Source organism: Solea senegalensis, linkage group LG10 (assembly GCF_019176455.1).
Source record: "Solea senegalensis isolate Sse05_10M linkage group LG10, IFAPA_SoseM_1, whole genome shotgun sequence".
Classification (NCBI taxonomy): Eukaryota; Metazoa; Chordata; class Actinopteri; order Pleuronectiformes; family Soleidae; genus Solea; species Solea senegalensis.
Window position 1 is genome coordinate 16,710,783 of NC_058030.1, and position 15,617 is coordinate 16,726,399.

The 15,617-nt window shown below is 40.6% G+C and overlaps 1 protein-coding gene across 1 annotated transcript in view; it reads left to right on the plus strand.

Annotated features, from left to right (window-relative positions):
- The window catches only part of LOC122776018 (neural-cadherin-like), a 93,325-nt gene that overhangs the window by 27,462 nt on the left and 50,246 nt on the right, over positions 1-15,617 (plus strand). Inside the window, exons 2-6 of the mRNA XM_044036327.1 lie at positions 707-904; positions 5,399-5,624; positions 7,537-7,741; positions 8,831-8,942; positions 10,863-11,112. Coding sequence (XP_043892262.1) covers positions 707-904; positions 5,399-5,624; positions 7,537-7,741; positions 8,831-8,942; positions 10,863-11,112 — 991 coding nt within the window. The remainder of the gene's footprint in view (positions 1-706; positions 905-5,398; positions 5,625-7,536; positions 7,742-8,830; positions 8,943-10,862; positions 11,113-15,617) is intronic.

Here is a 15,617-nt window from a genome sequence, read left to right on the forward strand (position 1 = left end):
TCTTGTCATATAGACTGCAATGCAGTCGTACACAGGTTCTCCTTCAGAGTTGCTGTGCACTCATGCTGTCTGCTCCAGCTCAGGGTGACTGAGTTGGTAATTGGATTCTTGGAATCTTCTTATTCTCCCCAATGAGGCAGTGTGCAGGTGACAAAATGCGTGCAGCCACGAGGCATCATCCCTCGGCCCCCATGGGAAGATCAAGGGAGTTTTGCACAGACTTGGTAGATGAGACTGTGGCTGAGGCTGTCTCTCGTGGGAACTTGGATGTCTGGATGTCTAGGGAATGGTTGCATGACGTCATGTCCTACAACCTCTACCACAGGCCCAAAAAGCTTTCCTGATATGCACTTACAGCATTCTCCCAAACCCAGCAGCTATGGTGAAGCACAAGGAAGCAGAAAGATAGCGGCTATAACTGCCTGCCATGTTACAGATGGTTGCTGTGGTGGTTGACTTTGACCAGAACTTTAAGCTCAAGTGGGACTGTACCAGCGTCAGTTCTGCATTGCAAATATACAAGAAACGTGATTTGTTGTAAATCTTGCAGCAGGATATTTGGTGTACCTGTTCCCTCAGCTGACTTGCTGTTTTATGCTGCTTTGGATTCCCCTGACTGCTTGTCTTGCCTCTACACACACAGTTACATGACAGCTGTCACTTTCAGTAACCACAACTCCCTCACTATCTCTGCAATATCCCCCAGGCCCAGATTGGTACCTGAACAAGGTGAAGCTGAAGATCATTGATGTCAATGACAACGTACCCGAGTGGAATATGAAGCCGTACCCTTACTTGGCTGTGGTGTCCCCCAAGGCCCCCATGGGAACGTTTGTCTACCAGCTCCAGGCTCATGATGGGGACGAGGGCAAAAGTGGACAGGTGGAATACTTTTTGTCGGATGGTGAGCATGCACACAGACACAAACATACACAAATGCACACAATAAATGAAGGACATGGTATGAAAATAGTTTGTGCTGTTGTTAAAATAGGTTGACAGGCTATAAAGCCTTCAAAATGAATCCAACTTGTCAGACACCAGCACAGTAGAACAGACCGACAGCCACAGGCGTTCACACATTCATTCATGCATCCGTACACTCTTTAGGTATCCATTAGTTTTTGTGTTGTTGTGTCACCCTGTCTCTCTCTTTCTCTGCCTCTGTGTCTCAGGCGATCTTGTACACGCGTTTACGCGCACACACATACACAATCACAGACGCAGCCAGAGGCCATCGCACATTTGTTTATGCACTTATCATGCACTGCCGTCTATCTGTCTGCTTCTCTCTGTTTCATAGACACACATGATCAGGGAACACTAGCACACACAAACACGCGCATGCACAGCAGGCCTTTGGAAGTCAGCCAGAGTAGTGTACCCCCTGGTGGTTGAGGGGATGGAGATTTGTTGGTGTGTCAAAGATGGGGTCGTGTACTAATCTTGCCAATGGGGCTTTGCAAAACCCTGCTGACTTCCCATGACTCGCATTAGTCCATCACACACTCCCTGATGTGAGTTAAGCCACAATTACAACAAGGTACGCGTGGTTTATATTCGACTATGCTAAGAACTCATGTAAGTATGAGGCTGGCTTACAAAGGCTTGAACAAGCTAACCCTTCGACTCAATCTGGACCCAATATTATGATTTCCCATGTATTTAACAACCCTCTTATCCTTCAGTGTGGACAGCTTGTCTCATCCAATTTCAGTATTTAACAGAAAAGTCATTACCTTTTTGTATCACTGAGGTTGAACAATTCAGCACATCTCATTTCTTCGCAAATATTTTCAAAACATTTTTAACATTTCAAAATCCTGCATTGTTCACATCCACATTTGGTTGTTGTCTTTTCTTCTCGCTCCACAGCACTGCCAACAACTGTCAGTCAAACGAAATATCAGTGTATCTCGTTTTAAATCTTGTTTGACACGCATCGTTGTGCACACACACACACAATACAAACACAATGAAGACCCACCGTCTGTCTCAGTGTTTTAATATGAAGCCTCTTGTTGATCTGTACAAATATGCTGGGATTCTCTGTCCAAGCTGCACTGGTCCCACAATTGAAGCAGATTTTCTCCAGTGTCCCTGCAGCATGTTTTAACTGTATCGTGCTGGTTAGACTGTAGCCTACACAGTACATGAAAAAAAAAAAATAAGTGCCAGTACTCCCCTTATCCATATGAGGCATGTATGTCTGTTGGTATCACTGTTGGTATTACTAAATCATTAAACACTAAATTATGAACATCTTCAGTTAATAAAAGATACCAGAGTGATGTTAGTGATGTTCACTGTCTATATTCATGTTATGATATCACACATTTTGCCAACTTGCATTTCCGACAATTATTTAAACTTCAAGCACACAGTCTATTTTATTTTGTGTCTTGTTATTATGCTGTCCTTCAGGACAAATAAATGTGGCAAGAAGCCTGTGAATATAACTAAACATTTGTTTTTAAAAAATGAAACACTTTTGCTAGATTTTGTTCTTCTTCTACTTCTGGCTTCTCCCCTTAGCGGGTGCCACAGTGGTTCTTCTGCCTGATAGATATTGTTCTTGTTCTAACAATACAAACAATAAAAAAGCTCTAGACATTAAAAGAAACAAACACTAGACTCTCACTAGAATGGGTAGAATAGTTGAACGTCACATAGTTCACCCTGAGAAATGATTATTCTGGGCCATAATAACGAATTGGACAGATATTCTAAACAGAGTACCAGCACTTTTATTTGCATATTGGCACTCAAAATAGTAAAATGTTGGTTTGCGACAGTTTGCTGTAAATGCGGTTAAAGTTAAGCACTGTAAACTTAGTCTCTAAGAAAAACCAGCTATGGCCTCCTCTTTTTTAACTTCATGCAGTCTTTTAATGAGACATGTGGTTAGTAAATAGATAGAATAATATATCTGTTACTGACATTTAAGATCGGTTTCCACTGTTATGGGTAGCTCATGGCCAAGCTGAAGGGAATTGGGCAGAGAAGTGCTGCCCACTGCTCATGTGCCCAGTTTGTGTGTGTGTTCACTACTGGTGTGTATAAACGATGAGGGAAATGTAGACGTCAAATTTAAAATCACTGCGTTTACATAAATAAAATTCCAATTTTAGCCAGACTAAGACAATAATTTGGGTCTCTTAGTATTATGTAATGTCAAACATGTTAGTCTGACTAAGATCGAGCTAATCTTAGTCGGACTAACGTACCTGGATAATGCAATTCGTAGTCCAATTATTCCTGCATACGCTTAGTCGGACTGAATCAGACTCGGCATTCTGAGCATGCACCAGAATTTTCTCCCTGGTCTTTGACCTGGAAGTAGAAGGAGATGACATATAAGCACAGCAACCACAAGAGTCCACCTCCATTTAATTTTTATCACGATTAACATGTACAGCAGGTAACCACAGCACGATCCATCTCACTGTTTGCTGTTTGTTTTTCTGTAATGTAAAGATAAACGGGAAACTGATTCAACACACACTAGCTTATTGAAAGATACAGCGCCACCTATGGAGATGGAGTCAGATGTACATGGCCAAAAAATACATTTTCTTATTTGCATGTATACTCCAACTCAGCATGTTGTCTGATTGCCTGTCTTAGTCGGACTATGGCCTAAGCATGTAAACATACTGACTAATTGCTTTGTGTCCAAATTCTATAGTAACTAGTGAATAGTACTGTAGCTGAAACAGTATTTAGTTGTAATATGCTTCAAATATTATGTAATCGAACATCCGGCGGTTTTGCATTTTATCCATGTTTGTTTTATCCTGCTGAGTAATTTTCTCCTGCCTCCTGTGTCATACGTTCTGTTCATTCTTAATTCTCATTCTCCTTTGCAATAATTCACCACCTGTTTACAATTATGTATGACAAAGATGTTAAAATACAATTTATGATGTAACAGTCACTTAGGCATGTGCGGCAAGTCCAACAACTTTGGGCTTTTAAACTTTTTGGGCTTCTCCTTTTTTTCTGTCGCATGGGTTTCATTAAAAACTGGCAGTCAGTCACTTATCATTCAGTCAGGCAGATGCCAGAGAGCCATAGATGGTAAGGAAGAGAGAAGAATCGCTCATTAATTCACAAAGAGGAACTATAATGCAGTCTTTGGCTTGCCATTCGCAAGAACAAGACTTCGTTTAATTTAAGTTTAATGGCCCCAATGCACTGTTACACATCCATTGCAACCCTTTAAACACAGATTAAACAATCCCAGTGTAACTGCTGACAGGGTATAACGTCAAGTAAAAGTCAGAATAGCATAATATAGGGTAAAATGCACAATTACAAGTAGGCTAAAGTCCTGCTGCACAAAACGTTCCACAATAGAAAGTCACTGTTAATCTATAAAATGGACAATAATTCAGTCACAGACAATATTTGAAAATAAGAATGCAGTATATTGACAAGAACAAAAACAAAAGACCATGCACTCAGAGAGCACAGATCATGGGCCATAGCCTATATCCACAGGAAATGTGATCAAAATCTATTGTTTACTTTATGAGTTACGCTGCTCAAAGTCAAATGTGGACAAGAACATCACCTCCCTGACAGATGTAATTGTTGGCTTTTGACTTTTCTGGTAATTTATTTTAAAATGATCTAAGCAGAAGAGTCTATACGTCTATAAATCCAAAATATATACTTTTTTAGCTGCTTTTAGCACTCGGGAGCAATGTCTGTGATTGGGATGGTAGTTTTTTAAATTCTCATGTTTGTGTACATTCACGGGAAATGACAGATTAAATAGATGCTGTACACATAAAAATGCGATTTGCTTTGAAAGGGATCTCTGTTGTAGTGATATGCTTAACGTGTCATTTTATTTTGTTTACCTATCAGTTTGTAGTGTACTGCATTTCATTGCGCATAATAACAAAGTATTATAGGGGATGTTTGCACAGAGACTGCTAAGTGGGCCTAATTTGCACAATACTCTGGATAAAAGTACCTGCACAATGAATTCTTGTTCATTTAAATTGAGCTTAAAGTCAAAGCCAAATGTCTCGTACCGCCTGCATATAAAACAGCAATTAAAGATTCATCTTAATAAAGCTGCTTTAAATATCTCAATCCATTGGGTGGCGGGGTTTTTTTCTAGGCTATGCATATGTTAGAATGATAAGTGAACTGAATCGAAGCAGTTTCCATGTGAAACAAAACTGCTTATTTGAACATGAAGAACTATGTATTAAAAAGTGAGTAAAAAGTGTATTGTGAGCCTTAAATCAAGCAAACCTAGCAAGAGCAGACTCTTTGAAAAATATCATTTTTGGGTAACATTTCAGAGTTATTATTCAAGCCAGCAGCATTGGATTGGTTTGAATCCAGTTCAAGCAAATAAAGTTATTGCATTTGCCTGCAGGTGGTGACGGCTGCTTTGCAGTGGACAAGAACACAGGCCAGGTGGTGACCACAGGGCTGGTGCTTCAGAGGGACAGAGAGTACCTGTTAAGTGTGGTGGCCCTTGATGGCCTGGGCAGCCGCAGTGCCCCTGCTATGCTCTCCGTAATGGCAGGAGCCCGAGCGCCACAATTTACCAATATTAGCTATGCCATCTCCATACCAGAGAACACGCCTGAAGGACAGCCGTGAGTATAACAGCCTCTCACTCATACTAAACAGGCAGAGGTTTGGTCTGTGTGATACAGGTAACTACAGCCACACTGTGTGTATATTTTATATTAGGCTTGGTATGGAACTTCAATAATTTTGTGATATTGACTGGACTTTGGGCTGGGTATCGAACTTCAAAACTTTTGTGGTATCGAATATCAAAAACTATCTTGACATTGGATATCAAATTTTGATACCTAAGGAGAATTTTATCATCAGCTCCAGTGAATCAATAAGGATGTGGCATGCTGTTTGACTTGGATCTAACAGTGCTTGTGATTGGCCGTCTCTTGGTGTGCAGGACGTTACTTCATGAATGAGTAACCCGACGGTGCAAGGAATAAAAAAAAGAGAGCAGTAAGTTGCTCCACATCTGGAACGGCTAAGACAAAAGAATTGTACTTTATTGTGTAATGCAGTCTTTCTCAATCCTCAATCCTGGGGAGCCACTGTCCAGCATGTTTTAGATGTTTCCCTGTTCCAACACACCTGATTCAAATAGTCAGCTCATCAGTGAGCTCAGCAAAAGCCTGGGAGCGATCCATTTATTTGAATCAGGTGTGTTGGAGCAGGGAAACCTCTAAAACATGCAGGCAGTGGATCCTTAGGACCAGGACTGAGAAACACTGTTGTAGTGTAATGTTTTTTTAAAGTCGGTATTAAAGATATATATCGATATCAATGACGTCTCAATTAAAAAAAACAAAATCTATATCCAGGCCTTTATTTCTATATCAGCCATAACAATAACATTACCAGACTGACTGGAAAAAGACTCACATTTTTGTTGGACCAACTTTAGTTTCGACGATCATAAAGTCATTGCTGTTTATTCCAATGCACGGTTGCAATCATTTTGTGTTGATGAAGGAGTTGCACTGCCGTGTTAAGTCTTCTCCTGGATTCTGTGGGGAAAAAAAACGTGGTTATTCAGTATATTTTGGCCGTAGGCTGTCCTCATTTTTTTGGCACACATAACTTTGCTGAACCTAGACCTGACCAACTGAGGCAACCCCACAGCGGGAAGCGGGAACTGAAATTAGAAAGTAGCAAAATTTCTGTTCACCTGCTGTAGGTCAAGGTCCCGGTATTATTCATGTTGGCTCACATGGTCACGTCGTGCTGGGACACTGGACCTTAACTGAGAGCTACTGCTAATGTTAGCTGTGATTTATATCATCCGTGTTTATCTGCTGTGCAAAAGACGTATTGTCCGACCACGGGGTAAGAGCATAGGTTATGTAAAGCGTCAAAAACACTGGGAATACATGTGCGAAAGTGTGCTTTTATTTACTCATTGGTGTACAAGACGAAAGGGTGTACATCTACTGCACAGTAAAGGATTTAAAACTGACACACATGCATTAATTGTATGCTCAGCCTATAATAATAACTTGATTTTATTTAAGATGCACACCTGTCTAAGGTGTCTAAGGTGTCGATATTCACACTCTTACTCTTGAGATCTACAGTATTCTGTGTGGATGATTATTAATGTGCTCTCACCTGTATATATGTATATATATATATATATATATATATATATATATATATATATATATATATATATATATATATATATATACATATGTATATATATTCTTATATAGATATTTTCTTCACTCACATCATTAGAGAAAGCGACTCTACACTAAACCAGAAAACAAACGTTGATACCTTCATAACAGTATCACACTTTTACACGGAACTGACAAGTATTGATGGACTGTGCTTATGACACGTAGTCAATGGGCCATATAGTAATTGATTTCATTATAGTGCAGTGCTGATGTCGGAAAGAGAGTTTCGATTTTAATCCAGAACGCGTGCAAGTGAAATTGAACGGCCAAAAGCTTTTCTTAAAAAAAGCTTTTCTTTGTTCCACAGCTTCCTCGTGGTGTTTGCCATTTCCTTCCAGCAGCAGCCAATCGGCTACAGCCTGCTCATCAATCCAAGTAGCCTTTTCAGCATCCGGCAGGACACGGGTGAGATCAGCCTGACCCGAGCGCTGGATTATGAGAGTGACCAGCGACGCTATCTGCTGATGGTGCGAGCCAGTGAGGAGGCCGGCAGCCTCAGCACTGCCACAGAGGTTAGTTTAGGTAGACAGTGATACAGGCAGGCAGCACAAAAAAAAAAAAAGACACATAAGAGTTAATCTGCCACACAAGCTTTTTCTCCTATTGTGCTAAATTAAACTGAAATTAAAAAAAATGCTGAGATTTGCTGTGCTGTGGTTCCCCAGTGGACTTTTATAAAACTCTTACTCAGAGCAGTTTTCAGCCTCAATGTTGTGTGGCTTATATCAGCAGATGGAGGAACAGGCATGATCAGTGCTGACCTATTGACTAAACACTGCTTGGTGATAACCACAAGGGAGAGACAGCATATAGTTTGAAGCTGTGCGAAGGAACAGCATAGCCAAATTGTTTTGTAAGGTCAACAAGTGGACTGGGTGGCTGAAACCATTTTTTTCTGCCCTTTCTTTCACCTTTTGTCCCTGCGTCTCACCAAGTTCTTTGTTGCTGAAGTTCTTTGTTGCTGAAGAGGTCAACAGTGTAAAAAATACATGCGGAACGAAAATCCTAAATCTGAGGACTTCATTCACACAGACTCGTATTTCGAGGTTTAACTATTCATGAATTCGGTATCATTTAAATTATTAATTCAAAGATATTTTATACTCAATTATCAAGTCATGCACTCACTTTGCACCAAATATGTAGCAGGCAACTCTCCCTCTGCTCGCCTGGATGTTGTGGAGTGGGAGATGGAGACTGGGAAAACCTATCCTAGCTATTTCAGGACTATTACTCAGCTGTCACTTCACACTTTACACACTGTGGTGACAAGGAGCTGTAGTATAGAGGGCGGCTAAGGGCCAAAAACACACAGCGAGGCACACATATGCTCAGAACATTTCTATTTTTGACTCAGGATAATCATGAAGTGGACTTCTTCAACTGGTAACTGAAGAAAAAAAAGGCTATAAAAGGCTATTTTTAAGGTCAGGTTCCTGTACAACATATGGAAGGAAAGATCATTTTGTGTTTTTGTGATTTTTCTCTCTCCTCTCCTGTGAATTTTTGAATCAAGGAATGTCAACATTAAATTTGATTATTGAGGATCAGTCAATACTCCTCTGCTCTTTTCTTTCTCCCATCACTCTGGCTCTAATCAGGTGCAGGTGTTGATAACGGATGAGAATGATTGTGTCCCAGAATTCCTGCAGTCCATCTACAGTGTGGATGGAGTCCCTGAGACTGTAACCACGGCAACATCCCTGCTGCAGGGTGAGACTCCTCTGATCCCGTTTTTTTTTTTTTTTTTTATTTTTACATCCATCTGTTTCTTTTTGAACTGAGAGCAAAACTATTCAAATGTCACTTTTGCTGCAAGAGCACAACAGATGCATTTGAAGAGAAAAGCTGCTGCTCAGACCTTGAGTCACTGTTTTGGCTTATGCTGAAATAATGTTTGCTGAAAGATACTAAGAGATCCTTCAGACTGACCACAACACTGGACTAAAAGAGCAGCCACAAAGGCACCATCATTTGCTATGAATAAATATGTACTTTATGTAAGGACAGATCAGTTTTTCCACTGTGACATGTGCCTCCCTTTTTTTTATAACTTGTAAATGAAAAAAAATGTAATTTGCAGAGGAAAGCTGTCGAGTCGTTTGTTCAATAACCCACAGTATGTTCCTAAAAAAGATCACTGGCACTTACTTGCCTGAAAAAGATTACACCTCATATCACACCCGTGTGCTTCATGTACCTTTGAGATCCAACTGCAACATACGGTATTCAGAACAGTTGTAGAGGAGCACCTCCGGAGGATTTGAGACTTTTTTTCTAGTCAGAAGAAACAGCAGAAGCTCATGGTAGAAGTACCCTTGACAACCCCGGACGTGTACATTATATATAAAAATGTCCCGTTGTTTATGACTATCCTTTTTACATTTTACCTTTTCACTGTTGTAGTTGCTGTCAAATGTTCATGTGTCTGTGAGATTTCTGTCCCCCACAGGCTACCATGGGTGATTTGTGGGAAATCTCTCGCTGGCTATGTTTCTAGTGCATTCTGGCTGAGAAAAATGGAACACATTAAATGTGAAAACAATCAAATACTCAGCCTGGAGTGACAGAGTCTGTTGCTGCGGCAGAGTCGCTGGTGGTAGAGAGAAAATGGCAGCCACTAAACCGGTGCTTCAACAAAAACTGTAAAACTGAGCATGGTCGGGGAGTGAAGGAGTCTTTACTCTGTCAATTAGGAAGTTACATCCTTATGCAATGGACTGAGGCTGATGCACCATGCAAATGTATGACTTTATAGTTCAGTAGTTTCCTCAGGTAAATGCTCACAATCCCCAACAATCCAGATGGAGAGGCAAAAAAGTCTGAATCAAGTGGACTGTGCAGCACAAAATGTTTCGAGGCATAGAGGCAGTGAAATCCCCACAATCTCCTCATCTCTGCTTCTATCAGCTAAAGACATAGAGTAGATGACTACTTTACAATGAGGCTATCAATTTTACCTTTACTCTCCAAGGTGGATGGTTAAGAAGATATAAGCAGTGAAGCACGGTTGATCGGGAGTTACAGGGGAAATTAACTTCCCCAGTTCTTGATCATTGATGGAGCCATTCACATTGCACAGACTATGCAAAGATTGTATAGTTAATTGCCAGTCTTGAGCTCTATCACAATTACGTAGAGATGGGAAGAAGAATGATGTGTATATGGAGATGCACAGGCTCATGCTCGACGCTGAGCAAATAAACAATATGCAGAGTGCACGTCTAATGAGTTTGAGGCCGAACAGTGAGTAAAATTTACCAAACAGCTGACTCAGACTTTTAGAGCCACAGTCTCATCACACATTAAAGACAAATCTACAGACATGTTTGCTTCAAAATAAAACCAACGTGAGGAAATACAAAATCCATTTCATTTGTTTGTTTCTTTTTCTGTCTTTGAGCTCATCTTTGCAAATGATGGCTGGTGATCATTCCGCAGGGGCACAGTGCAGTTTGTGTGCAAGTAATTGCAGCTGTCAGAGCGCATGATCTATTACATGTTTAGCAAGGCCATAAAGGGATAATGATCTACACAGATGTCAACATATTCATCAGATGATGCCGTCGCATCAGCTAATTTCGATTAACTGTGAATTGATGGCCCTTTGTGTAATTTCTTCTCTCTTGCCAGTGTTAGCCACAGACTGCGACTCGGGGTTAAACGCCGAGCTCACCTATTACACCCTCAGCCCAGACTTCAGCATTTCACCACACGGGACTGTTTTCCCCGCGGGCCGACTGGACTATGAAAGGCCGAACCATCTGTATGAATTTGTGGTGATGGCAGTGGACAACGGTGCTGAGCCTCATTCTGGTACGACCACGGTCCGTGTGAGGATGGCAAATGTCAATGATGAGGCCCCTGAATTCTCCCAGCCTGTGTAAGTGCATTTATAGAAGCCGAATGTGTTTAATTGTGGTATGAGGGTTTGGTGTAATTCACTCAATGTGTGTGTGGGGTCGCTGTGCTCTCAGAGGGGGAGCTCAGGTGTGTATATAGGTGGCAATATCACTGTCCTTGTCAGGTTTGTGAACCGGAAGGGCAAACGGTTTTCGACCGCTGTACCGCGGAGGCGCTACTCGTGAATGGTTGTGGATTGTTTGAAGGTATTTCATTATGCAAAGAAAACGCACAGCAATAAACCAATATATTGCAACGAAACAAACAGCGTGGACATTCAATCAGAGTACAAAAGAGCGATCGCCAAGGCAAAGCGCGTCAACCAGGTCATCCGGAGTCAGAAACCTCAGTAGCGGAAGTTTGAGGCTGAGCTGCTATAATAGTATTATTATACTATGATTTTTTTTTTAATTTTTTTTAAATATTAAGAAATATGTATTTGATTCAAACACTGTCAAATGAGTTCACACAATGTTGCAACAATCCTGACATTCATTCCCTCAGTCAGGTCTGATAGTTTTCAGCCCGTTTTCAGATGAAGAATACAGCATACAAATAATATAACATTGTTTCTGTTCATGAGATTAATAATAATCCACAACAGAAATCATCTAAATTTGCAGCTCATAATAATTTCTCCCGAAGTATTTTGAGGCTTATCTTCTGCTATTTTAATCACCACCATTTTTAATATTACATAATAAGAACATTTTTGTGACTATTTATGTAGAGAACATCACACGCTATAGATCATAACTCCAAATATACTGTATGTTGAATTAAAACATTCAAAGCCAAGTAGATTAATAAGCACTGACAAAAGGTAGTCACAATAATACAATCATACTCTAATCAAGACTTCAGGAGTTCTGTTATAGCCATTGTTACTGTAGCACATATCACAGAAGCCAAACTGTGGGTGTTAATCATGACCTGATTTCAGGTGCAAAGATTAGACTTTGGCACTAAGATGACAAGTTGAGATCATATTCATCTTGTTGGCTCTGCTTTATCTCTGCTCATCACATTTCATTATATTGGTGCCTTGCCATCTGACCCCTATAGGACAGTACATCACGCTGTGCCTCCCGCCAGACTATCAATTGCAATAATATTAGATGTTGGAAGTCCTGCCAAACTTGTGTCAACACTGCATTAGTAAAAGCATGACCAAACTCACTGTATAGTGGAAACTGTTGCACGTGATCGGATCAGTCTGGGCCACACTGATCACAATAAACACACAATTAGACTTGTTTTTAACTTTCTCTTTCTCATGCAAATCCCCACAGAGCCGACATAATTATTACTTGATTATGAAGTAATGAAAGGGAACGTGTAACGGGTTTAGGATAAAAGCAATTTCTGTGCGTGACTTCATGAAACACAGCTCGGCATGTAACAGAGCTCATGGCCGATAGATACACTGTGTGAATCTGAAATACAATGGTGACAATGTAAAAATAACTCACAGAAAATGGAAAAGGAAAATAACTTGTGCTCGTTTAAGTACAAGTAATTGCTTGGTGCACAAGGCCGCACACTTTAATATGCATTCCATGCAGCACATACACACACAAACACATTCATTCAAAATCCATATACGTGGTTGGTAACTACTACTTTACTATAAGCAGTTTCCACTGTATTATTTTATTTAGTGTGTGCTACAGTCATCTTCTTGCACGTTAAACACAAATAACGTGTGACATTGTTACCTTCGAAGCTTGTTTGACGCTCTTTGTACAGTACTGTAATAAAACCAAGAATGCACACGGCTACACACAGAGTTTGTACTAAAGGTACAGTATGTTATAACCTCACATATAGATCTATAGTGTCCCAAAACATGTTTTGTTGTTTGTTTGTTTTTTGTTACAGCTGTGTGAGTAGGTGGACAGCAACTGTCACAGTAATTCTGCTGCATTTATTCCTCCAAACAAACAAGCTGCTAGTCCTGTCAGTCATGTTTTCAGTGACCTTCACAGAGGACCGTTGCAGACCTCTTGTTACCCACTCTTGTTGCATTGTCAGGTGTCAGTCTCAGTGGGTGGTCAGACAAAGAGCCAAACAAACAGGTGGGCACAGAGGTGGAGATGTAGACAAAAAAAATATAACCCTGAAAAACAACAAGTGAAGCTTAGTTCCAGGGCAACCGAACAGAGAATACCAAACATTTGTGGTGGGTAGATGGGAGACAGCCGGTCAGATGCTGCATTCAGATAAACAGAGAAGCCTGTCAACAGTCAGACAAATTCTCTTGCTGGACCAGCAGACAGATAGTTGGAAATGCAGGCATTTTTCCAGGCGGGGCGTGTTGGCTGCTTCATCATACCGCGGCTCACTGAGATGTAGATAAAGGCTTCGAGAGCAGAGGAGGACAGCATCCAAAAACACAAAGACAGATGTCGAGGTAGACCGATGCACATTGTGTCAGACTAATGTCAGACTAAATGAGATACTTGGACAGATTATTATTGCCCGGCATGTCCTCTTATCTCATCTGAATGAGCTGCAGAGAGGCTCAAAGTGATTGAAGTGAGGGGCCGACAGGCAGAGAACCTATGGAAATGCAAATAGCCAGACGAGGAGGACAGGGGACTCATTTATAAAAGAGTGTGTAAAAGCCTAAAAGTGCATGGATGTATGCGCAAAAGCTGAAAATGACTAAAAATGATCCGGTTCTTTTTAAAATGTGCATACAATGTTCCCTTCATAGATCACAGTCTACTCTAAATGTATGCACTGCATGTGGCTCAGCGTCAAATCCCACCCTGAACATGCTCATGATTAAACAACGTAATGCAAAGCAGCTGCTGAATGCAGAATGAACTGAAGCTGATTAGTGTTTTTACACGACACCGAGAAGAAGAAGAAGAAGCAGCACTGTGAATGAGGTGAATGAAAACACGCAGCGTGACAGCATGCTATTGCTGTGGTTAAGTGTGACAGAGAGGACAGTGACTGAAATTTTAAATAGTGATCCAATGTAAAGGTCGAGGAGAAAAACAAGTTTCAGAGTCGGTCTGCTGCTGCTGCTGCTGCTGCTGCTGCTGGAGGAGAAGTGGACACACACTGAGCCACCACTGCTGGACACAAGGACTCTCTCTATACTCAGAGAAAACCCTGTGTGACACTGTCAACCTCACAATCCCTGGAAGGGATGGCAGACAAAAATTCTGGGCCTTATATACACAAGCAGTCTCTGTGGGCATAAATATGAAATATTTTTCTTTTTTACAAATAATTGAGCCAACTGTACAGATGAATCTGTAATAGTCACCAATTACCATATCTAAATCGGGAATAATAATCCAAGAATTCCCTGGTATTATGACTGTGATATCACTGATATCACTGACCTGTCGAATTAACAGGATTGCTTTATTCTTAAAGCTGTGCTCATTAAGCCTTTCAGTTCAGTTCTACACGACTCTCTTTGCTCCTCAGGATAGCTTCTTCTTTTTTGAGTCTGTATTGGCAGACAGAGTGAGGCATTTTACAACTTGACAGCTTCATACAGCAGCACCATGACTGAAAACATCAAGAGGCATGCATGAAAAGTTAAAGAAGTTGATTCTACTGCTGAAAATGAACTTAGTTGTTCTTAGCAGAACTTAACAATTGTATTTTATTTCAGCATGATTTCAAATTTAATTTGTCGTGAATAACTACCTGGCTTCATGCCTACATGTGCCAATCTACAGTCAGGACAGACCGCGCTACGGCATAAGACAGATAAACAGCACATAACTTACACATAACTTTTGGTAATTACTCAGAAGTCCACAGGAGAGTGGTGAACATTTTGTGGTTGGTTTGGTCAATTTAATATTAGTCTTCTAGTGGTGCCTAGTTTTAGACTATTTATTAAAAAAAAAAAGCTTCCTCCCGAAGAATCGTGACATTTCTACTTGAACAGAGACGTAAAATGTTTTGGAGGTTCTGGGTGTCAGTGTTCTCTGCAATCCAGGTTTTTGAAAAGGTATTTTTCAGTTTCATTTGAAACACGTTTTTTTAAGGCTCACATTTGTGCCTTGTCCTGTTTTGAGAGGCTCTAATTATTTTGGCCAAGCACTTTATTTTCTTACAGCACAAGCTCAGTGAACACTGAGGCACAGCTAACAAGAACAAACAAACAGTTTCTTCTCCACTTTTATTGTTAGCAGTGTTAGCAGTGGCAGCTAAATACAATCAATCAATGCAATCAAATCATAATACTTGGAGAATCGGACTGGCAATGTAATTATTGTGATACAATAAGCATTTTGTCCCTGCCTTGTACTTATGTTTACAGCATTCAGACTAATTACTTCACACCTCGACTAATTAAATGCGACATTCAGCAGCGTCCTCTCTCCCGCACTTAAATATTGTGTGGAAATACAAGTTTGTCAGGTGAAAACTGTTTATTTTTTTAGGGTGTCTCTAGTATGCTGAGGGCACATGACCGCATCATGTTCTCACCATGCAGCAATTTTATTC